General features: G+C 42.3%; 1 protein-coding gene across 6 annotated transcripts; it reads right to left on the bottom strand.

The window, feature by feature from the left end:
* Window positions 1–218: 218 nt before the first annotated feature.
* Window positions 219–24,783, bottom strand: dvl1a (dishevelled segment polarity protein 1a). Of its 6 annotated transcripts, none has more exons than XM_031738856.2 (16): window positions 24,351–24,777; window positions 19,634–19,703; window positions 15,834–15,955; window positions 13,173–13,291; window positions 9,596–9,734; window positions 9,135–9,228; window positions 8,918–8,987; window positions 8,671–8,810; window positions 8,110–8,186; window positions 7,586–7,653; window positions 7,384–7,461; window positions 7,140–7,274; window positions 6,403–6,570; window positions 6,065–6,280; window positions 3,613–4,107; window positions 219–3,504 (listed from the first exon to the last, which is right to left on the bottom strand). In XM_031738856.2, the coding sequence occupies exons 1-16, from the start codon at window positions 24,518–24,520 to the stop codon at window positions 3,497–3,499; spliced, it is 2,169 nt and encodes a 722-aa protein (XP_031594716.1). In that variant the 5' UTR covers window positions 24,521–24,777; the 3' UTR covers window positions 219–3,496. The 6 variants fall into 6 exon arrangements, with proteins under 6 accessions (XP_031594716.1, XP_031594715.1, XP_039460942.1 ...); XM_031738861.2 differs by lacking the exon at window positions 219–3,504 and adding an exon at window positions 5,110–5,148 and having other exon boundaries at window positions 3,975–4,107; window positions 24,351–24,783; XM_031738855.2 differs by having other exon boundaries at window positions 219–4,107.
* Between the last annotated feature and the right edge of the window lie 715 nt (window positions 24,784–25,498).

The following is a 25,498-nucleotide window of genomic DNA, read 5'->3' as shown; positions in this document are numbered from 1 at the left end:
TCAAATAGCAGCTTTACTTTATAGAAGCTTTTGCCTCTATTTGAGTGCACTTACGCTGTATATCGTCTCCCAATAAAGCATTAGACTCAACTACCGGTCGTGGAAAGGCTGTGTTATCACGCTACAATAGAAATAAAAGGGATTTTAACTTCATCGTAACTTTTCTGTTTTGTCTCTAACGGGGAAACAGTCATAAAGGGGGAATTTTTTTTTTTTTTTAACTTAATCTCCTGGACTTTATTTTGTCTATATGGTTTTATAAACAAAGCTTAAGGATGACAATACCATAGTCTTCCTCGTGGGAGTCATAGCATCACATACAATATACACTGAAGAAATGCAAAATTGAGGTGAAATTAAAGAAAATGTACAGCATAAAACTTTTTTTAATTTAAGTAAACAATTGTTAAAATACGATTTTATTCACAACAGAGAACGCGTCATTGTTATTTAACAGATGAGTCATAGGACAAGACATCATGCCCAGAATCATAAGTTTATTTAAAGGGCACTGAAAATGTCTCGAAATTCCCCCCTCACAGACTCTTCAGAAGATCAGTATGTGTCTGGTGGCTAACACTTGTATTAGCCACCACACGTGGCAAATACCCAGGGTCTCCCAAGCAAAGAGGGAAAACCGGTAGAATGAAATGAAATTAAAAGTGTTGTAAGAATATTTCTTCTAAAATGAAAGTGGTGCTTTTAAAAGTGACCTTTATTTGTTCAGGTGCCTTTGATCAATTGTGTATAGCGCTTCCCAAACTCAGCAGCATGTACTTCCTTTGAAAAAGGAACAGTTTCCTTACAGTAAGTGGTGTGAGTTTGGGAAAACACTTGAAATTTGCTGACAAATGATGAGGTGTCAGGTGATTACAGGTTGTCTGGGGATGTTCTAGCTCGTCTTCATGCTTAAATTCACACTTTCAATTTAAAAGTGCAGAGGGGGAAAAACGAACCAAATAAATACATGCACATAACGTTTGTCTGCTGAGTCATGATTGTAACATCTCACTATCATATGATACTTCGTGACATTCGCAGGCGATGCCTTTGACTTTCTAATGCATCACACTCGACCGATTGCGTCGTCACCTCAAAGTGCGCGCGTGTTGTGAGACTGCGTTTGTACCTCATCTGCCAACGCACCCTAAGAAACCCTTCCCACATTTACTCCTCAGCCTCCTCTTTAAAAAATTCAGCAATGAAGCACAGTAAAACCCCATCACAAATTAACATAGTGGCTCGGGAAATACTTCAGGGCTGTTCGGTAAGGAGTTTAGCAACACAATCTGCTGGTAAATGAGTGTGCGCTCATATTTGCATGTAGGCTGATATAAGCTTCAGAGTCACAGTCAACCTGGAACTGTCATGGCAGAAGGCTTTGTTAATGTGGGACTACACGTTTTCACTTTACCCATTGGCCTGTATTTCAAACAGCACGAAGACGATTACAGGTCATTGCGCTCTTCTGGGGGCTGCAGTTCTAGTAGAGTAACTTATTCTGCCTACACAGCACTTCCTTCCCGACGAGCATTTTTATTACACACCCACCATAGATGTAGGTGTGTGACGTCACTCAGCAACCGCGGCTGTGGTTGTGGGTCGAGTAGATGGGGGTCTGTACTATATAGTCGGCTTGTTGTTGTATAGCCGTTTTACAAGTAACACCAGCCCACTGGGAAAGTACACGTAGTTGGTGTACTGGAAACTCCACTCAGGGGTGTTAACTGTCAAGTGTCAAAACCAACATTAAAACTTTGTTGCAACATATTAACCCATCTCTGCTATAATTGTAAATGGATGTCTCGACTTCAGGCGACTGCTTTGCTGACCACAGGCCGGTCATGAACACTAACCACCCACGAGACTGTGTCATACATTTGAAACGCATGTTTTAAGCTCTGCTTTCTAATTAAAACAGGCAACAGCACATTAAGCACATTTTCAAATCGCATTTTTATCATTTTATCTGTCAAATGTATAGTTTGTACAATAATACACACAAAACAATGTCTCCACCTAGTGGCATTTCACTCAGTCTCCAGGTGAGGTGAAAAATGAAGACAGTGTTTTGAACATATATATTTTTATTCATATATATAATAAATTTCTATGTACAATTTATTCTTCTTTTTTCGAGAAACAAAATTAAAGAGAAAGCTTTGATTGCAAACAGTGTTTCATACTAAAGGGAGGGAAGGACAAAATGGGAAAGTGCTCATAAAACTAGTGTGTGTGTTATTTCCCTATTGTAACTATATTCTAGGTAGATACAACAGGGATTTGCCATTGTTTTGCAAGGAGATCACCATCTGAAAGCCAGGATTCCCCTTGAAGTCACTCTGAACACAACAACTAGAAGTGACAGCTTCAACAGTATGAAGAGCCATGTCCACACAACAATGTGAGTCTTTGGCTTTTAACACACTGACTTTTCAACAAAGTCCACAACTGAAGGAGACAAGCCTGATGCTTTTGTCAAACTACTTTATCTAATCAACCTTTTTGAGTTTGCTTTCACAGTTTGCTGTGGTGAGTGTCCAAAGTTTGCAATCCTGCTGATCTTTAAACATGTTTAAACTAAGTGTTATGGGTGTCAGGGTTTAATCGCTGACAGAAACAATGATACATTCGACAAAGCACACCTAGGACATTGAGAAATGGCCACTGTTTCATAAAGAGTGATGCCTGATTGTCGGTCAGTCATTCGTAGTAGACAAAGTATGACACCATCAATGCAAAATGATCACATAAATAACATCACGAAAATTTTCCAGTGTATGGATTCTTCCTTTAGAACATTGGAAAGAGGTAACCTCCTCCCCCCAATAACGGTAATACTTTAAACAAAATGAATGAATACGTTTTCTTTAAAGCAGCTGAGACAGTCATGCAATATGCAGCCTAGTCAAACTAAAGGCTGGCTACAGGGTCTCCCTTATGAAGCTAAGGAAATCCTCGGATTGTGAACTGATCAAGGTTAGCGTTATTAGTAGTTGGCGGGTAAGAGCTTAAATACGCCAGTGGCAGCGCCTCGACATAAGGGGAGTGGGGCCAGAGGTTTGGTGTAATGTGCTAAACTGTAGCATTATACACACATATGAGTTAGGTGTTCCAGTCCGAGTTTTATGCCCAGAAAAAGCTTCCTAGGCCATAGTTATTGGCCTGGGTCTGGGGGATTGAGATCCAGGCCCAGCCAGCTTAAAGGCGCAGAACAGAAAATATCCTAGGTAGAGTACACACTCCCAAAAATGTCTGCATGGCATCTTTACAGAAATCAGTACACTGAATACCACTCACGTTTCACAAACTGTACACGTCACGTCAATACAAAAGAGGGTTTTCAGCCAGAGGACCCCTGCTTGTGTGCGAGAGGACTCCTCCTGTTGTGCTCTTGCTGCCTGTATTCCTTTGCTTGGACATCAGAGGGACAGACAGACAGCAGGGGGCTGTGGAGAGGGCCAGTCAGTGTCTACATTCTGAAGTTTAGAGATGGTCAAAAGACTGAGAGGAAAAAGGAGAACAGGGTTGAAAGGGATCAGGGAGAACTGTTTTGTGCTCACTGAGTTTAAAAGGCACTGTTCTGTCACATGATGTCAACAAAGAACTCACAGGGATTGCCCATAGCATGCTGGAAGGACTGGCGACTGGCGGTGAGCTCAGGAGGAACGGCTGCTAACTCTCTCCCAGGTGGGGCTCCAGGGGGCGTGCTACTGTTGAATGAGGTCTTGGGGGCCAGACGGGCCAGACAATAAGGGGGAGGCAAGCCTGGGGGGCCGTAGGAAGAGGCATGGCTTCGCTCGCTCTGGGCACAGGAGCCTGGACCTGGCTGAGTAAAGGCGGCGTGGCTGTAGGTGAACGGGGGGTGGTTGTTCTGCGAGACAGGGTGGCTCCTGTGTGAATGACTGTGGCTGAGACTTGACCTTGCGTGGCTTTGGCTAGAGATGGCGTGGCTGTGATGGCTCATTTGACTGGCAGATCTGTCGCCACGCCGCCCTCCGCGGATTCCTGGCTCTGATTCACTGCATGTTGACCTTTGACCCTTTTCCTGTGGGGACGAGCGTCTACCTTTGCCTGCGCTGGGGTTGGATCCACTGCTTCGGCTTCCTGTTGATTGGGGGGGAAAAAAAAGAAACAGAGATTAACAGGTTAAGACTGCAATAGAACATAAACACCCACATATACACAGTGAGCAGCTGCAAGTCATCAGCTACTGATGATTCACGACCGGCTACCGATAAACAAAGACAAAAGGTCACACATTAAACATCAGCTTAATAAAGACTTCTTGAACTCCACCAGAATTAAGTATAACATGAAAAAGTGCTCGTGTTTGAAACACAGTAAAGTGTGTAAATGTTAACAAATACATTACTGCACTTTGTTTAAGGTGTGACCACATTTTTTGTTATGCAGTCTAGCAAAAGTCAGTCAAGGGCAAACATGATTATCTCAGTGATTTCCGCCCCAAATTCTGATGCAGCAACTGATATTATGACTTTTTCTTATATTCATCCAAAAACTGAAACAGTCACAGATCATAAATATAAACATGACACACCTGCATCAGAAAGATTACCACACAGCACTTGATGAACAATGCAGAATGACTTATTTGTTGTGTTTCAATTTCTCAGTAAAAATACGTGTCACATCTTTCACTGCTGTTAATGAACACTGCTGGCATCAGACTGATGGAGGTGTATCACACTGTTGCAAAATCAAACATTCCACGCCTCCCCTTCCACAATGAGCCCAACAGTACTGGGTAAGTGGTGCATGATTGCCCCCTATCAGCAAGAATGATAGCACAAGCCTCAGAGTGCTCATCCTGCATCATGCACCTCCCAGCACAGTACGAATGCATGCCCAGAGGTGCAGAGAGGGAGAATCGGCCGTCAGGAGAGTCACAGACAGGATACACATGGACCAAAGAAAAATTATGGGACGGGCAGAGAGAGAAAACCAAAAAAAACCAAAAAAACCCTTAAAGCTACAGTATGAGAGGTGGAGAACGTTGAGCACAAGAGAAAGAGAGGAGTGGCAGAATAAGATTGAATGGTAAAATAGAGAGAGCAGCAGAGGAGGAGAGGGGGTTAGCAGGCTTACCGGTTCCCCCAGTGTCCGGGGACTACCTCCTCCTTCAGTCTACCGTTGCCCAGCAGAAACAGAGGGAACAACAGAATTACACACACCTCCCAGCCCAGTCGTTCCTCTACTACCTGTCGTGTCCTAGTGCACCTTGCCCTTTAGCTCCAAACTAACGTTACGCTGGTGGCTGTTACTGATCCTTTATATGCAAATATGCAGAAACTGTCCCTAAAATTGCACACATGCACTCATTACCATGAACGCTTGCTCTTTTCTGAAAGCTCCCAAAGAAAGAAAACCATGACTTTTTTTTGTCACTTGTCTTTCCAAAATTTGCTGATAAGCTAAACCAAAACTAACCGAAAGAATGGCAACTGGGCGAAATTAAAATATGGATGAACCACTCAAAACAATGAAAATAAGACAGAGAGATGGTAATATATAATTTCTCATCATTTGTCTGGGCTACGTAGTAAAAATATACAGCAACACTACCCCTGCCAGCTACTTATACGTACCGCCCCGGCGCAGACAACAAAAACCATGCAGCACCATCACATTTTGATTCAAAAATCAAAACAAAAGATCATTCAAGAACTAATGGAGACACATGGACTTAGTGTTGATCATTTCAAGCTGGTGATTATAATCACATGGTTGATCAGATCTGTTTTGTGTACACACCCAGTACTGCAGAGCTGTCCGCTGCATGACTCAAGATGCTCATGATTGACCTTGACAATACAGGACGCATTTTAGAACACAGATATTTATATTGTATTGAATAATGCAATCCAATGTCCACTTCCTGTCCAGAGAGCCAGTAAAGCTAACATTAGCATGAGCCAGACATTCGTTAATATGCCAGAAAGACTTCATTAATGTCGTGTTGCATGTTGAGCGAATTTATTATATTAATCAACGATAGGCTGATGGAAAACTCGTGGCCCGTCTTGCCCTCCTTATTGCTTACCCTCGCTATGTTGGCTGCCTGCGCTCCCACTGTGGAAACTGTGGCATGGGTCTGAGTATCCTGGCGGAAAGCTCGGGGGTGCAGTGGGGAAAGGAGGGTAGGGGAATGGCTGCCCGCCCAGAGGCCAGGGGTTGCTAGTGGGAGGTAGTGGTGCCAAAGTGTCCTGCTCAGAACCTCCACCGCTGGATCCTTCATTCAAATTGAGTGAGGCCATGTCTTGAGGAGAGAAAAAAAAAGCAGCAGGGAGGGACAGAGTTAGTATAATCCTTCTATTTAAAAATAAAATGCCATAAATGTGTGAGCTGCTTAATTAATGTAAGTGTGAAAAGTGAATGTACTTTGGCAGAGGTCCCCAAAGGTATAGTAGCACTGTTCAGAGAAGGTGATCTTATTGACAGTGTGTCTCAAGTAACCATGCTTCAACAGACTGCTCGCGTACTTCCTCGCATCACGCCTATCCTTGAATCCTTCCACTCTGGAGTACAGCCAGTCCACTACATCAGCACCTAGCATGGCAAAGAATGCACACGTGGACATGAAGTTGAGTTCCCTGATGCGTGGAACAGATGCTAAAAATACCACTTATATGCAGCAACCACACATCAACCACAACTGCAATAGTTAAGGCAGGCAGCACAATGCTGCAAGACTTTTGAATAAAGTTAGTGGAGCTAATGCCAGAACTATGATGCTAATGCTTTTCAGAAAAAACAAACAAACAAAGCAAAAAAACAGTCTACTTGACTTGAAAAAAATACTTATATGATGCTGTTTGTTGTGTTTAGAAAGATTAAACCACCTAAAAAATTATATTTTCAGATACCATGCATTTGAATTGATTTCAGTCTTGTAATTTAATATTGCGCTCTCTAGGAAACCTACTGATCTCTTTATTCCCTTTTTTAAAGAAAAAAAAAAAATCTTACTGAGTTATTTTTATTGCTCACACTCAGCACAGAGGTTTCGATCACTATGCATGCAATGCATGTCTGAACATTTCCAAGTAATCAGCATTGCTTACAGTAATACAGTCACTGTTTCTATATACATTTCTGCATTGTGTAGATTTTCTCACCTATAACAGCATTTGAAATGGTGATCTTCAACCACATCCTGTCTCGAATCTCTAGGCCAGAATCAGGTAACTGCATCACTTTGACAATAGTTGCCATATCTGTTTTACTTACAGACAGAGGCAAGTCATCAAACTCTGAGATGGAGGAAGAGAAACAATTTTGATGATTATGAGCTCATCATTTATAGTTCAGTTACTGAGAAGTGACCTTTTATACTGGAACAAAGCAGCAGGTAACCTTTACCATAGTGAGGGTAAGGCGCCGTTAGGGCTGTGGTGTGTGAAATCCAGGCCGCAGGATCAATGGGTCTCACTGGCTCAGCTGACAAAATGAAACAAAAAGAGAAACTTATTATAAATAGGACAAAGTGAAAACAGTATGGTTTAAACATTATCAGGTCATCATTTGCGTTGCTCCAAATATTACACCGCACCGTCTGTCTTACCACGAGGGATGGTGAAGTAGCTTCGGGGAGATGGGTCCCAACATTTGGCAACAGTAAGACTAATGGGACTGGAGAAATACATAGAAAGTAAATGTTACTCTTAGAAAAATCATACACAGAAATATTCTGTACTTGTTCCCTTTTTTAAAACACCAAACCTGAATAATCTACTGCGCATTGTCATTCTACTACGAATAAAAATACGTAACATAATCACACTTGTCAAATGTGTCAAGCCGCCGATGACTCTCATTTCCCATAAATCCTTTAATGTCAACTACTCATTCTACTGATGAGCAGTTGACACTGACTCAGAAAGACGAAAGGTCAACTTCCAGGAAAAGTTGCAACAGTGTCCAACGGTCAAGCAGCATAATCAACAGCCATCATGTTTCTCAACTAGCTTTTCGTATTTATTTAGATCCTTTGATTTTCTATAGAGCCCCATGGCGCACCAGCGTATTGGTTCTGATATTGATTAAATTTCATCTGATTTTAATAATCTTCCAAGAAAGAGTCCTTACCCAGTTTTGGAAACAATCTCTCTTAGGATCCTCACAGCGTCATCATTGCTCATGTTCTCAAAGTTGACGTCATTCACCTGATTGACAGACAAAACCAACAATGTATTTGCTTTACATTTCTTGACCATCCATTCTGTTTTACTAACTAAAATATTATTTTGAAGTTCTGAAGAAAACTTAGATGTGCTCATGCCGTTATACTGTGCACGCATTAATCTCTGCTGTTCTTTTAGGCGTTCACATGCCTGCAAATCCTAAGCTCCTTTTGATGGAATAAACCCACACAGTCATAAAACAAACTATACTGCTTGTATCGGGGCCACAACAAATTGGAAGCGTCCATCACGCGCTTTAGAGTGGGTGTACTTCTGCTGCAAGCAGAACAAAGGATGGGGAAGGAAAAGAGGCAGGATTCCAACTTTTACATAAGAGTTTAATAAGGGAACTAAATACAACTGTCATTATTAACATGCAGCAAAACCTCAGAGAGATGTTGTCACTGCAAGAGCAAATTCGAGGCACAATTATTACCAGTTCAAACATCTAGTTATGGAAGCGTACCTGTAGTAGCATGTCTCCAGGTTCTATTCTGCCATCAGCAGCTACAGCTCCTCCCTTCATGATAGAGCCGATGTAAATACCGCCGTCCCCCCGGTCATTACTCTGACCGACAATACTGATACCAAGGAAGTTGTATTTTTCTGTCGAGATTAAAGCAGGGGATGAATAAAATTACATTGGTATTGATATGAATTATACATTAAATTCTATGACATAAAAAAAATAGGCATGGATGCAACAGGTTTACCCATGTTTAGCGTGACTGTGATAATATTTAGGCTCATCGTGGAGTCTGTGATACTGCTGAAAGATGACGACTGGTAAAGGAAGAAGAGGTTACAATGAGCATATTGTGAATAAAAGTGGCAAAAAGCCCATTTCAGACAATTCATTCATGTGTTTCAAGCACTCGGTGTCAATGTCAATTTCAGCAGGGGCACTGATGTGTTTTAAAAGGTGCATACCCGGTCGATCTTTGCCACTTTGTGCCTCCGTCTGCGCCGTTTGTGTCTGCGCATCAGCTGTGAAGATGAACTCTGTTCTGTGGAACTACTGAGCCTGAAGAAGAAAGTGAAATTAAGGAAAAGATGGAACATGTAGTGTATTTGAATAAGGCCAGAGTGAGCAATGTTAAGCTATTTAGTATGTTAATTGGGAATTTTCCTTAAAACTCTGTGAAGGTCTATGTACACACATACAGTTTCGACCCAATAATAAATTGTTAGCCTTATTATTCCTATTTAAATTAATTTCTGACACACACTTCTGTATCTGATGGTGATTTAAGTGGTTAAGTCTGAATTATTGTTGCAAATTCTTCACTGTTTTTGCAGCTTTTATGAAAAGAAAAACAACCAATCACATCAGAAAGAAGCCAAAGCCACCAAGTTAAGTGTTTAAATGGCACAACTGGACAAGAAGTTACCTGCTAGCATCCTCATCTTCCTCACTGTCGACAAATGAGCTGGACTCCAGCTCACTGCTCATTACTGAGGCACTGTCGTAACCCATGGCCGAGTCCCTTGCAGTGCGCTCTGATTTCGAGTGACCATTGATGCGAGGGACTGTAGAGAAAAAGTGCACAGCAGCAGTAAGTCAGATGGAGAGGGGGTCATCATTGCAGGGTGAAGTCAGAATAAGAGAGCAACCAGAAGGTGAGGAAAGAAGGAGTTAGTGGGAGTGGCTGAAATACAAAAACAAAAAAAAAAATCTGCAACAAGCATTAAACTGTGATCTCAGGAAGATGTGGACATATTGGAAATTAAACTGAAATATAACTTCAATAAGACCTTCCTGCAGGTGGAATGACATGAATTTAAAAAAAATGTAGCAATAAAAATGAACAATTAATGCATTTTTTTTTAAATACAGTACACGGATTTGTAGACTTTGCAGAAAACCAAGAAAAAGTAGTGCCCAATGTATTAAAAAACTCCCATCAGAGGAAAACTACCAGGTCTGTCTCCATACGTACATTGGCAGTGAGGTGGCGCAGTCTCAGGGTAACAGCGGATTGGCTGAAAAGGTCTCACAAGGCGAAGAGGGCGTGGTAGCCAACGCACTCGCCGAGAGCAAGCAAAACATTCCAGCAATGTAGTAGTTCCCATCGCTAGCTCCGCCCACAGGGTGCTCATTTGAAAGACGAGCTACTGCACATAAACACCCAATCAGCAGAGGGACCTGACATCCAGTGTCAAGATTCACTCAAACATATTTCCTCTCGCACTCTGCTGACTGGCGCCAGAGAAAACAAAAAAACAAACAAACAAAAAGCAAGTGTGCAGGTTCACCAAGCCAGCCTGAAAAATCTGCGTCTTTGTGCTCTGCTCCGTCTGTGCTAGCTGCTCTCTAAAAAGCCAGCCTGAGCCCCAGTCAGTCTATGCCCACCAGCTGGCTGTTGACACACTTCACAGCTTATCTACAATAGAGGAAGTGCCAGAAATAGGGAATAAGCAAAGCGACACTCTATCAAAAGTGGTGTGTAGTAAAACAAGAAGCGAGTGCTATGACTCAACAGCAAAGTCACGTTTTGAATGAATATGCGAAACTTTGAACACGGCATTATCGTGACCTTTTCGAAAGCTGTGACATTTCCAGCAATTAACTGTTTTGTATGAACTCTGATCTTTGAAGAGAGAAACATGCAGTCTAAATAATTCTATAATCAATCGAGCTCCCTTTTGATGAGAACCGTTCATAAACAGAACCAGCCTATAAAAACTTACAGCTAGTAAATAAAAATGTTACCTTACTTCAAAAAACAAGAGCCTTCCTATTTTAACCAACTTTCCATAACTATGGAAAAACAGAAAAATAATAGCGTTACATTAACCACAAAAAACAATAGAAAATTTTCCAAAGCCCAACAACATCCCGGGAAATAACACAGCAAATCCCTCTCACCGCAGCTGACAGCCTTCTTCCAATGAACAGAGAAAGTGAGCTGAGAGTGAGGAGTAAGTATTACCTCCTCCCTGACTCTCATGCATGCAACTGTTGAATGACTGTTAATCTGCCTCTGACCAATCAGACGATGGTATTCTCCAAAGCAGAGAGAGATAATATGTGATTTTAAACAATGATCTGTCCTCTCCCCTCCCTTCCTCAGGTGAAAACACTGTCGAGTGATTGGAATCACAAAAGCTTTTCAACCCTATTACAACAAGAACAGGAAAATGAATTGAAGACACTTTTTCATAACAGAGAGTAGTTTATGTTCACCAGCTGTATTGCAGGCTTTGTGTAATACTTTAATACAAGCATAAGTGCTCAGGCTTAACTGTGTCTTCTCTGACCTCAGCCTTGAAATCCTGACGGCTCTGTACAGCGTAACATTTAATGCCACGGGAACGCTCCCCCCCCCCTTTGTTGGCCACAGTCGTCCTCTAATACAACTGGTTAAGATACAGAACACCTGGCAGCCTTGAAACAGATCATATCCCATAACTCCATGAGGTACTCTTACACCTGTTCTCCCTCTTAAATTTTTTAACTGCTCCATTATTCATCCGTGAATGCTACAGCGCGGAAAGAAAACTGAGAAAGACGAGAGAGAGAATAGTTTGAACAAGTTTGAACATTCTAACCGATCTTTGTAAAACAGCGAGGAACGCTCGCATGTGTATAAGGTGACAGGGGAATTCCTGCTGCTGCTGCTGCTGATGATGCTGCAGGCAGTGAGGCACAGAGGTGGGAGGAGGTATCTGTCTTTATGTCTCGCTGTGTCACACGGTGAAATTAAAGCTGAATTACACTTAATTGGACCTTGTTACACAAATTTATGAACCAGCTTCTCTCAGAGTTTTTCCGGGAAAGTATATGTGCATGATAGTGTCTAGTTTGGATTGAAGTCAGTAAACACAGACCATGGGGTGGATAATAATGTATATTTCATTGTGTATGTGATATTTCTCACACGCAAAAAACAACAGATGTTCAGTTGGCTGTTAGCAGCAGCGGCAGCAGCAATATGTCTGTGCCAAGTCAAAAGCATCATCATGGAGTGCACCAGTGTGATCACGATGAAATCACTGGCTATGCTCATGTGCAGATAGTCTGCTAAGATAAATCTGTTCCCCATCTACAGCCCTCTATACAACCCCAACCTGATGCTGTAATCAGTGATACTAATTGCACCACATAAATTAATGAGTATTTGGTTAATGAGCCTGGAGTGCAGGATGCAAAGAGCCAGGCTTGCTGTGAAGAGAGGACAAAGGGGAAGGGGGGAGCGAGAGAGAAGAGCGCAGTGATTTTTGCTGTGAGTGAAAACAATGACAGACTGTGATTGTTTATTACTTGGTGCCAAAAAAACAACTAATTTTGTCAAAAATACCTGTGTGGGACAGAAACCGGATGAAAGCAGGTACCTCTACAGATCACCAACGTGCTTATGTGGGTAACCACTGCAAAACCTTCCTGTTCTCTGTTGTGGATAGCACAGACAGCCTCCCTCACTGAAAACACTGAGCCTGCAAATGGGAGTTCTTGCAAAGGAGCAGGAAAGTGCTGTGGCTCTCCTACCAAAGAGCTTGTAATAGAAATTGCTGTAGTCAAATGTCAGCGCAATAAAGCAAATGCATTTGCACTTGATAACAGTTCTCAGGAGCTTTTAAAGTCAAGATCCAATCAATTTCTTTTCCAGATGGAATGGTGGCATTTTTTATTTCAACAATGACTGCAACAGACTCTCCTGTTATATTTCAGACCTGAGAGCCACAGAAGAAGCAGAAAAGAAGGACAATTACTGGGCAACAATTCCAAAAACGCTGACATACAGTGAACTTGTTCACGTTTTGCTTTAACATAGCTACAGTTGAACATGTACCACTTGAGCCCCAGGGACCTTTTTTCATACATGTCTACTTCCCGTGCACATTTTTTGGTGATTGACTTGTGCGGAGTATGAGAGTTAAATGAAGAGGTACTGAAAAGTAATAAGTTGGAAATGACAAGATAATTGCGTTTTTGGGATCCATCTGTTCCTGGCTGATAATACTCACGCTCAGTTTCTCGAGCTCTCCTCCGTGCGCGCTCTCTCTCTCGCTCTCTGCGGTGGCTTAGGAGAGACTCTGTGCCAGTCTCTGTGTCCAGGCCATCACGACTGCTCACTGCATTGGCACTGCAATACACGCATTGGAAAACTTCAGTCAGCTTCATAATGATGTACAAAACACAGAGTATCTCAGTCTGCCTCACAGAAAGTGTTTTAAATGAATTCTCTAGCCAGCCTGTGACCAACACTCCCGAACATAATCCCTAGCTACAATATACTTCTGTCTGTTATAATATCTGTATGCCTGCCATCCAGCCTTAGGGGAATATGCAACTCATATCATGACTCTGTTTCAAATTCAGTCCCTCTGGCCAAAATAGCAATTTCATTGTTCGGCGGTATGTGATGTGTTTTTCACTAAGTGTCATTAATGACCAGATACCCTGAGAGGGAGCCATTCTGGACAATACTGGCATTAATGAGACCTATTGAAAGCCCAGATGGTGCCTGGAGCATGATTGGGAGAGAGACAGAGAAGAGAATGACAGATCGCATAAAAAGTGAGAAGTGGTAGATCAGGTGTGGGCTGAGCAATAAGCCGGCCTGTGTGTACTTGAGGTCTGGAAGGAGTCTGGGGGTTCTGGAAGAGCTGGCGGGCAGATTGTTATTCTGTCAGAGGGCTGGAGACGCCGTGGCCTCAGGCACGAGGGTTAAGGGACTCACACTGCCACCAGGCTCCTAGGAAACCTGAAGCCGATGAGAACTCTACTCAACCCTGTCAGTCAGTCACACGCACTTAGGCATGTATGCAACATGTATCTGACACCTGAATACCTAAATAATCACACCTGCGTAAATGTCAGTGCACGTGCACAAACAGTCAAAATCAAAGTGTATAAACGGAAAAAAGAGGCATAAAAAACACCAAACCTGTGAGCAAACATCATTCCTCTTTTGAAAACAATGTTCTCGCACACCTCAGTGCCTACGTGTGGCTGACCAATGCAAATTAAAATCTCAAGAGCAGACAGGATGCCGTGTCTGCCGTGTTCACTCAGCGGGATGAAGCGCTCAATTGGGCATGCTTACATGCGCGTGCTACAGAGTACTAATGGGTGCACCTGGGCCCGGCTTCACCAGCACAGGTCGGTGCATGTATGCAAAAATCAGTGAAGATGCACACTTCAGGTGCATTTCTAGTGGAACTGATTAGAAAGCTATGTGATGATCGATGCGGTGGCGACTGCCTCTCTGTTAGTCCTGTCAAAACCTGTCAAAGGGCGCTCACCAGCCAGCCGACGGATCTGCTATTCTGGTGGGAGATTATCCGAGGCGCTAGGCTCCAGCTGTGAACAAATGCCACCCCCTTTCAATCCCCACACCTACCACCCCCTCTCCCTGCTGCCAATAGCCCCCCCCCCCTCCATTGGGAAATGGAGATGGGTGCTTTTAATGTCTGCTAATCCGGATTACCGAGCAGAAGCACACTAGTGTGTCCATTCTCAGACCAAAACACCTATTCTGTGTGTGCTCATCAAATAGAGCCATTCACGCCGACAAACACGAGATGCATGAATAAAGCACAAAGAGAAAATGAAGTGGTAATAATATTCTAGCTATTTGCAGACAGCGGTACAGGGGGGAAGGCTGGATTCATTTCAGAAAGAGAGCAGGTTCGCGATAGGGAATTCACCATGCTGTAAAAAAGGCCTGGCTGTCTGACTCAAAGAGCGAAAGAGAAAGCGAGAGCGAGGCAGGGAGGGGGCGGGTAAAGGGGCCGGCAGACAGTTTGCTGTTTGCTCCACAAGGTGGCGGTAGTCAAAGCTGGCTGGAACAATAAAATCATCAGGCCAGATGACAGCCAAACAGGAGTGAGCAGCCCATAGAGGGCAAAAGAGAGCTGAGATGTCAAACAGTAGATAAAGAGATACACTGAGACATGACAGATTGCATGTTCTCAATATAGAGCCTCAGCCATATTGCTCTAGTGCTGTAATGGCAATGACTCTTGGCCTCCACTGCCCCCAGCCCTTTTGGCTATATTTAGGAAGGGACTTCTCCTTAGTGAGTACAGTTATATTTTTTAAATCTGCTGGTTTTAATGCAAAGTCTGGGCTCAGGTAGCCATAACATTGAGAAAATCTCCATTTTTGAGTGCTTAAGCAATAATATGATTCAGGCCACATGTGCTTTTTTTTCAGAGTATGGATGAATGCTCTTAGTGACTGAATACAATGAGCCTCACTTGAGTGCCAGTATTTGCCTGAAGAGGTTTATGCTGTCAAGGCTATTTCAAGAATCAGCCGCCCAAGTAGCATGCGCATCGTGTTTACATAGATGAGCGGAGTAACGCCTTACTCCATGGCTGTGTGGGCGGGAATATATACCCAAGTGGGAAAAATACTCACACCTATGCATATTCCCACACTGTAGTGTTAGCTCATACTTCATGCTATATTCACACAGTGGCGGAGCGACCATCTACACTCCCCATGTGAGCCTATGACGATAAATCTCTCTGCGGCACGTTCCACGTTCTGATTAGCACATATAGCGTGCTGTGAAATAAAAAGGTCAACCGGTACGCAGGGCTGCGTGCTTGAATACATCTGCCTACACGAGTGTGTGTAATTGTGCATACATGACGAGCGGCAATCATCCTACTCACTGGAAGGAGGGGGGCCGTGAGTCCCCGATGCCCCCTGTTCTCTCGAGGGGTGGGGGAAGTTCTGGATGGCTCTCCGTGCATTGAGATCCTCCATCAGAGTGTGCACTCTCTGCCAGGACCAACTGAGAAACACAGGTTGGAGGAAAGAAAATTATTCATTACAGATTAGACATATTCAGGTCAAAGACAAGCACAAGTTAAATCGCGCATGTTTTATTGTATTCTATAGGCTGCATAGTGTGGAGACAGAACTAGAAGAAAGAAACTCTGCAACCACGCAAACTCAAAGATAAACTCGGAGACAGACGCCTCTTATGTGCGAGTCCACTCAGGGGAGGCTGTGAAATTGAGATGTGGCAAAAAGGCCTACCGATGACTTCTGGCTATGCATATACAGCTTGAGAAACACTGCCAGCTACTTAGAAACTTAAAAGACTTCCGTGCTTTTACTCAGCTGAGTGTCGGTACAAAGGATGATGTACAATGACCCATCCTTTCATCTGAGCCAGAATAATGAAAGTTAAAGCAGACAGGCGAGGAAGGCCCAACAACTCTGTGGACTGTGATTATTCTAATGCAAGCCTGGGGGTTCACAGGTATCGCTATGGTGCCACTCGATTCTCAAATAAAGAGTGGGATACTTTTTTTTCTCCATTACATAGAATATCAGTGTTACTGCAATTTCCATCACCGTCTGTGCCTGCCGTGTACTGACTTTCTGGCTTTCTTTTCGAAACATCCTAAGAAGGAGCAGATTTCTCTCTTGTCCTTCGATCTCCAGTTTTATAGAATTTTATTTCTACAGCACATTTAAAACACTGTCTGGTGACCAAAGTGCTGTACATCTAAAAAAATCAATGACATAAAAAAATAGGACAAACTGACAGAATTGAACAAAGGAAACATAAAATGAGAAAACAGAGAAGCCAGAGAATAAAATGTTTTAAACTTCAGGTTTTCTAAATGTCTAATGTTGGGGGGGGGTCCTGCTGTGAAGGGGCAGTTTGTTCCATAGTTTAGGAGCAGCCACAGCAAACGCCCAATCTCCTCTATGCTCCTCTATCTGGACCTCGGGACAGCTAGGACCCTCTGGTCCGCAGACCTCAGTGATCTTGAAGGAGTGTACAAATTTAAAGCATCAGAAAGGTACGAAGGCGCTAACCCATGAAATGCCTTAAAAATAAATAATAAAATCTTAAAATCAATTTGAAAACCGACTGGCAGCCAGTGTAAAGATGCTAGTATAGGACATATATGGTGGATGCATTTATTACATTATTTTCCTTCTGGCTTTGAGAGAGTTTTTTATGATAGACCTTGAAGAGAATTCTTGATATATTTTTTCCCAAATACTTTAAAATGTACACACTGGATTATTTTATCTAAGGTCTTAATCAGAATCAGAATAATCCCAAAGGAAATGATGTGGTTACAATTGCTTTAAGACAAGAAGAACAGTAACAGATTTAACTAATTAAATAATACAATATATTACAAAGTCACAAAATATAAGAAATAGCTCTAATATACAAACAGCACAATTATAAATATCCAGAATATTACAGAGATTAAATATATATGATTGAAATTAACTTAATGAACGTAACTAATTTTGGAAACACTGGACTTACTAATCACACTGACATAAAGATGTGGACCACATTAATCTTCATATTACAGCCAGAATCTCTGACGGCCCAAATACGGCACATATTCCAAAAAGCACATCAGATAAATTACACAGTACTTCTTTGTTGGGTTTGCACTTCGGTGACAGGAGCATGAACCTAAGTGCATGATATATCGTCTAAGTTCAATCTAGCCCAATCTGGTTTGCAAGGACCCTCCCTGGGTATGTCTTTAAATTACATTAAAGTCACCAATAAAATAATCAAAAGCACAAACTACAGCGGCAATTTACATAATAACGTCCCAAAACTGTAGCTTTAAAAACTGTTCAAATGTGAGTGTAAAATGATTTCAACCATGTTCCATCTTAGGTTCTGCAGCTTCCCCAGCATGATAGGTAGTATTCTTAATTATTAATGCATTACGATTGATCTGACATTGCCCCACGAGCAAATGTTTATCTTTTCATTTTATACTAAGTTTCATAGCACAGAAAATTGTATTACTTTTCAAATGTTTAAACATGCAAGAAAAATACGTCTACATCAAACTCATCATATATGTAGTATAGCTAATGGAATCTAATATATTTTTAATTGATTTCTTGTTGGAATAATTATTAGAATAATAAGTCCAGTTAGTATGTGCAGCTAACATACGGTGTGCAGGTGTTTTAATCACAAGACGTTTTTATCAAGGAAGAAATAATGACTGCAGAGGAAATGCTGTGCAGCGAGACCACAAATTGTGATTTTCTTTCTAAAACTAATACATCAATCACTTCACCTGCAAAGTTTAACATTAAAATGATAAACAAGAAAGAAAGAAAACAAGATAAAGTGTAAAATCATCAAATCAGTCTGTTGAGAGCTCTTTGAATAGTAACACATATTACGGGATATTACATAAACGGGAGCTGGACTTAAATAAAATGTGGAGCAATCACGAGGATGCATGTATATATTAGGACTAACTGTTATAGGGTGACAATATCGTGTGGCCACACTTAATCACAAGTGAAGGCTATTGTGAGTGAGTATTGACAACGATTAAGTGTTATTGAGCAGGACAGTCGCTAACAAGTACACAAACACCACCATGTGGCTCTCTCTGACCTCTGACCTCCCTAAGCAGGAAGAAAAATAATGAGTTTCCCCATAGGGATCAATAAAGTACGATCTATACAAGACATTCTTAAAAAAAAAAAAAAAAAGACACTGAGCAAATTAAATTACAGACCTTCAAACTAATTTATAAATCTTTTCTGCTACTTTTGGATCAATATTTAGAGGCAGACATTCTTTGTCCTATATATATGACTGATTAAGGTGTAAATCCTTCTCTAATAAAGATAGACTGATTTAATTTGACATAGTCTATTGTCCCTGTAGACGTGGGTTCACAGTGCTGTTTGTCTTCAGTAATTAAAAACACTAGAAATACACAGTGTATGTGGCCAAAGGATTGCAGTAGATTAGGGCTGTCAAACTCATATAGTTCATAAAGAGTAACTGTAAATTACCATCCATGTACAAAACAGATGAATAACTTCAGAAAAACTAAAGCCATTCCAACAATATGTCTCAGATTCTTTCACATTTAGTTACTGTTACTATCATTACATGTGAATGACAACATATTGATCGCCATGCATCTACAAAGGCACCAAAGCTAAACTAAACAATGCTTTTAATACATTTTTATCATTCAAACAGCTTGTGATCTAGAAATGAGCTAAAATAATAACAAATTTCCACTCCAGTGGCATCATCAGCTCTATTCACATGGCTGGGATTTCATTGTAAAACTATAATTATTCATAACTTCTCTGCAATTTTTACACTTTGCAAAGACATCCAGTTTGACTGGACCACTGAATGGATTTGGTGGGTGTATGTTTGACCCCCCCTGCAGTAAACGGTCACTTTAATGGTCAACCTAAACCAGCTCTTTTGTTAACAGGGCCTGGTTTAATATCTAATGGATTCACTCACACCTTTACAGTACAGATGAACAATAGCTTAAGGTGAAGAGTGTTTGATAACTTTTGTGGAGGCGTTGCATTTTAATAAGTACATGATCTATGGGTGCTCCACATATCTTTACATAGAGCTGAGACTACACAGCCAGGTGAACAGGGGCAACACGGATGAGCTATCCATCTCACTTACCCAGGACACTACTCTCCCGTTGAAGCATGGCAGCTTGGCGTTGTCATCAGAGATCTCTTCTTTGACAACCCTAGGGAGCAGGCAGACAGATACAGTCAGGCTCACCAACCAGTGGTCGGACACAGAGTTGGCTCAACAACACAGCATGGGTCGACCTGCAATGTTGCCCCACGCTGAATGACATTCACGCACTGAAAGCCACGTTTTCAATATTGTTTTCGATCAGCTTTGCACCCTTTGTAGCATGAAGCTCATAGAGTAGCGGTGGTGCTGCATTCAGTCTCTATCCTTGATTTATAAATATCATGGCTATCAGAACACAACAATGTAACAACCGCTCTGCCTACAAGGGAGAGAACTATATATCAGATAGATAGATAGATAGATAGATAGATAGATAGATAGATAGATAGATAGATAGTGTAGGTAGGAAATGCCTCATAACTGCGACAACGAGGCGTCAAGCGTGTATTAATAGTGATCCTGTGCGAGCGCCTCCTTCAGTTTGGCTGTAAATTCCCTACAAAAATACCTCCCAGTTACCCTTTGACCCTCTGGGAAACAGTTCAGCAGCAAGCCGTCACCACACCTGCTCGGCTTGTGTCACACAGATCAGGCCTGGAGCTTGCTGAGGGGCAGGAGACGAGCTGGCAAAACACACTCTGACACAAGTCACGGGGCTCTAACATCCTAATATATTTACCAGATTCCACTGTAACTCCCTGGATGACTTTATGTGTTGTATGTTGATTGTTTTTTTGTGAAGGATTTTCCAGGAATGGCTGCAACTAAGCATTTCTGAAAGTCTGTGGAGATCTCACGTAAGCTTCTTGGCTTTGAACATGCTACATGAAAAGGGAGAGGCATGACTTGAGAGCAGCAGGAAATCCAAAGACGATTTTATGCAGCGGTGTCTCTGACAGCGACTTTACAGCTTTTTTTTCTCGTCCTGTTTGCCTGAACGTCCCTGCAACTGAAATGATTAGCCAAGCTAGTTGTGTTTTTGTGTGCACTGCCGCTGTGGGAGCTGTATTGCTGGGAGTGGTGGACAGAGATAACGTAGCCTTGTGGCTGGAACTGACGACCACAGAGTCTGCTGCTGTGGCATGTTCCACCTCAGGGAGGAAAAGGGAGGGAGGTGAGGGCCGACTCTGCCGGCCGCTCGTTAGGTAGGAAGTGTTTGCATCCTCTCTCTCAAGCTGCATGACCAGCTGTACAGTGACTTGTGAGGATGTGGGAGTGGCCTGTATAAATAAAATAGGAATGATTGCTTCTTCCTAAAGTTTGACAAAAATAAGGATTTCCACTCACACATTTGACCTGTGCGAGTGTAGTTTATGCTTTTTGGCGTGCAAAACACGTTTCTTACACTTTCGCTTTCTGTTGTGAGATATGAAATCAACAGAGCTGAGACGCAATTCCAATGATAACAGCTGATGACTTTAACATCTTCCATCTGATATCAGGACCTGCCTTAGTTTCACTTCTGAACCCTAAGCACAGACGCACAAATGTACACACAAACACACACGCCATAAGCCCTGTTTAGAAAGCAGTGTGTCTGGTGTGGGCTGCTGTCAAAGATCTGACTTCTTAGGGCTGACAGCTTAAATAGGTCTTAACAGATTTCACAGGATAATGACAAGATTTACTCCGGTGATCGCAGAATATTCCGCCGCTGGTGATATTTGTGTAGCTGGGAAAGATTAGATGTGTTTGTTTATGCTTTGAAAGACAGAGGAGGGCTGGGTTAACTTGCAGCCTAAAACAGAAACCAGAGGTGGGAGAATCCAGCCACCTCAGACCAGCCATCCAAGGACTTTGGTGGGCTCATGCTAATGACACTCTAAACAGGGAAGCAAAATATTTGTAGTCAAACAAGTTTGTGAACAGACTGACTTCAATATGCCTCCGAGTCTCACTCAGTAAACACCTCAATTCAAGTTTAACCATGTGTAAAGCTGGTAATAATAGCAAGTGTACTGTCAATGGCGCATAACGCTTAAAATCACAAAATTCAGACGTTTCAGTTCAGTATGTGATCGTTATTGTTGCGGTTGATGCTATGACATCAAATCCCAGTATAACCTTCAAATCTGTCACAATCCGTAAATGACAAAAGCAAGCAAGGAGTGACGGGACTGCGTTTGTGCAAAAAGCTGCAGATTTTTGTCCTCTAACTACAGCAGGAGAAAGATCCCCTTACCAGCCCCCTATTTTCTGAGGCACAAACAAGACTGTTTCTTTCAGACCTTCAGCTTGGCTGCTTCCTCAGCTCCAGAGTGCCTCTGTGACTTGCATTATAGTGAGGTCTCAAACCCACTCACCACCAGTGGCAATGACAAAACGCCATATCATCACCTTGAAGTCTCCAAAAAAAACAAGTGGGTTGCTTCAAAACAACCCAGCCAATTAGCTTCCTGTCTTATGAATATGGATGAGCGAATGAATATTACTGACAAAAAAACCCCAAACAAAACAACTGAAGTATGAAATGTGTACACGAAATGTTCATCGCTTAATTTGTTGTGCTCTGTTCTGTGGATGGAAATGCCACATCCCCTAGTTACATGTTTTCCATGCAATTCCAAAGGGACCTGAAACGACACGTTCACTGCGGTAAGCCGAAGCGGCCTGGGCGCAAACCGTTTATCAAATTTGTGTGGCCATTCCTTAAAGAGCTGATATGGCCAGCACAAATGTAGTTCAGCAATCCCATAAGAAAATGGCAGTTTTCTCCCCTGCGCACCAGGGGGTCTACTACAGAGAACCTTGCACTGACTGCTCATTTACATTTCAAACACTGTCTATAACTGCAAGGGATTTGATGTTTTCCCTCTCTGCTCAGCAGTCTTATTCCTCCCTTGCTAATTCTCCAGCAGCCATACTGTCTGTGTGTATGCAGTACAGCCAGCACGGCTACCACAAAGCGCTGCTTTCCTCTGTGCCTTTGACTGAGTTTGCTTCCATACTGTGCCAGTACCATACGGCACTGCACTCACAGAGCCTGAATATCCAAGCGTAACTCAAAGGCAGGAATGCTTGTAGAAATGCCTTTGTAATATCTACATGGAACTCGAGCGGTCACCCTGTCCAGTTCACAGTGTAATATGACTGTATGCTTTATGCTTTGTTAATGCATATGCCGGAAAAGAACCTATGAGGCTGTGTGTTCAGCAACTCGGAGTCATGTCTCCATGTGGAGAGAGCAAACACGCTTTGTTTGTTTCCATAATCTGCTTGTCGATCACCTGAGGCCCAGTGAGCGGCCCGGCCTGCAGCGCAAGACAGGCAGGAAGCCAGGGCTGGGGACAAAGCGGCGCACCAAGACTAGCCTGCTACCAGGAAGAGCCAGTTTCCCTCACAAGGTCAGGCTGCAGTGGAAATGCATGACGTTCGGCTCTGTAGACACTGCCTGCCTCTGCATTTCCTCAAATCATTTTTGCGATTACGCTGCTAGATACTAATGTACGTAGGCCCGTGTATGACTCCTCAGATTGGAATGAGAACAGTCACTGGCACAAATATGTCATCCTCAGCAGAGGCCTGACACAAGTTGATCTTGCTGACCGAGAGAACTGGAGAGCTTTGTAGACCTGGTGTAAGGCCTGAAAACCAGGATGGGTTGACAATAAGAGGGGCAGAAAAAAAAAAGAAACAGAAGACTAAAACATGGAGAAAATATTTCTATTTTGACATTCATAATGATTAGGATCCAGTGAAGGAAGGTAACTACATTTTTAGGGTAGGATAAAAAACAAAATAAGTAGTCGAGGATTTGTTCACATTTAAATCTTTTGCGTACACAGTTATTTTACCCAGCATGCTGTGTGCCATCAACATCCCCTATTTTGCTTCTACAGACAATCTACATCATAATTACCATTAGTAAATTAAATTACCCATGCCTCTCTCCTAATAACATTAAATGATAAAAGCCAGTGAATTGTAGGATATAACTAGATGGCAGACAACTGCACCACCAGCACGCATTATTTAACTTTGATGTTTTCCTTAGGAGCTCTGTAATAACACAATATATTACAATGCTGATCAGAAACTGTGGCGAGACAACTACTTTAAGGACTGAATGCTTTTAGAAGAATTAATCAGAAAGGTGATAAGATGATGCACAGTCACCATCACTGCCATGTGGTTCCCAAATTGCCTTGGGATCCACCTGCAGTGCACAATATGTGTTAGTAAACAAATACAACCATATAATTCACTAATATATAAATATTTTTAATGGTTATTTCGAACCCTGCTAAAATTATAACCAGGTACTGGGAAATAGACCATTACGAAATCTGAGAAGTTGAATATTGAGACCTCGCCAGCATTGCTCTGACAGTTATATTCCACATGGTTAATATATTGAGGTTAATATGAGAAGCAGGGGTCTGGCTCTGTGTAATGCACGCAGGTCTGCGTCATTAGGGCTCTGGACAGATCTGGTACAACTTCAAACACTCAAGTGTCTCCTCCGCTGAGCACAGGGTAGCCTGTAATAATGAGCAGGTGCCAAGAGCAGACATGGAAACAGACACGGTTCTATATAGTTTTGCGCACATGTAGCAATCTGGCAGTCGGGATCGTTTGATGTTGTCTATAACGCGAGCTGTAATAAAGGGTGTAAATACACACCGCAGCAAATAACAAATGAGCCACACGAACAGGCTAATAATAATAATGATCGCCGACAGTAGCCACTTACCCAAAATCCTGGTCCATGGATTTGAAGAAGAATTTGTAGCTGTTGACCGGCCGATTGTTGAGGACATTTTTAAAATCCGCTAATGTGACTTTCTCCGGAGGAACAGACAGTTTGACCAGATAAGGAGTCTCCTCCTCGTCAATGTGATATATTATTTTAGTCTCCGCCATGAGAGTGTGAAAAGGGGAGGACAATCATGGGAAAGCAAAAAGGGTTGGCAGCGCAATAAACAGGCCTGCTATGTTACCAGCTACCCGGAGAATAACATAACAGCATTCCCTAATATATAACCCTGTATAGCCCGCGACGGAAAATACAGCTCCGTGCCTTTGACAAACACAGCGAAAATCCAGGCATAATCGCGTTATGAGTGCCTGTATTCCTGCTCCAGTGTGAGTCGGTACGGTGGCTCTCTCGGCACTAAAACAGGAAGGGACAGTCCACATCCTTGCGATATGGAGTTGGGAATATTGCTATTTTTCACAAGCTAATTGGTTAGACAGTGCTGTCATCTAGCGGTGTATCTGGGGTGTGCGCAGGCCACCTTATACAACGCACTCACACAGCTTCCTCCACAGTAGCCTACAGTCATGACATGGAACAAAGGAGGATGTGCAGTGGCCCAATGAAGCATGGATGCTGCTTTCCTGTTATTATAATTGACTTTATCCTGCAGTTCTTATTGCGTAAAGCAGCGTCACTCAAGTTCAAGCATTCATCCGATATTTATTCATCCGATATTTTTATTCTTATGAAAATTAAGGGAAGCCCAAAATATATAAGGCCAAAAATGTCTTATTAGTATATTGTAGAAATAACATACTCACGCAGATTTTCCTTTTACTTATTCGTCATAGGTTTCTTGGTCATCCGTTCACCAGATTAAGTGAGTTAATGTCTTTGGACCCTAGAATGACCAGGTGTCCCACTTGTGGTCCCCATCTCATATACCGAGACAAATACCCTATATTTTGATTAGCTCTTGTTAACTTTGGTTTCACAAGAACAGATGTGGAATAATAAGGGATGGATGCACACCTACTGAAAAACTAGCAGTTGCGAGAGAAAAGGAGAGTACAGGAGTCTTTCAAGTTAGCAGAACTTGTAACGTGCATAGTTTGGGTGCATACGTTTCTAAGTTAGACATG

This window comes from Oreochromis aureus, linkage group 20 (genome assembly GCF_013358895.1).
Source record: "Oreochromis aureus strain Israel breed Guangdong linkage group 20, ZZ_aureus, whole genome shotgun sequence".
In the NCBI taxonomy this organism is placed as follows: Eukaryota; Metazoa; Chordata; class Actinopteri; order Cichliformes; family Cichlidae; genus Oreochromis; species Oreochromis aureus.
The sequence above is the reverse complement of the archived record's forward strand: the minus strand, read 5'-3'. Positions and strand labels throughout refer to the sequence as shown.

Bases quoted from the DNA above. Each gene is read 5' to 3' on its own strand.
- dvl1a (XM_031738855.2), bottom strand. From the start codon at position 24,520: ATGGCGGAGACTAAAATAATATATCACATTGACGAGGAGGAGACTCCT. The intron at 9,735-13,172 runs GTGAGTATTATC...TTTTCTCTACAG, and splicing joins GAGAGCTCGAGAAACTGAGC to TCCCTCGCATCAATGGTCAC. The intron at 8,187-8,670 runs GTACGCTTCCAT...TCTGTCAATCAG, and splicing joins CTGGAGACATGCTACTACAG to GTGAATGACGTCAACTTTGA.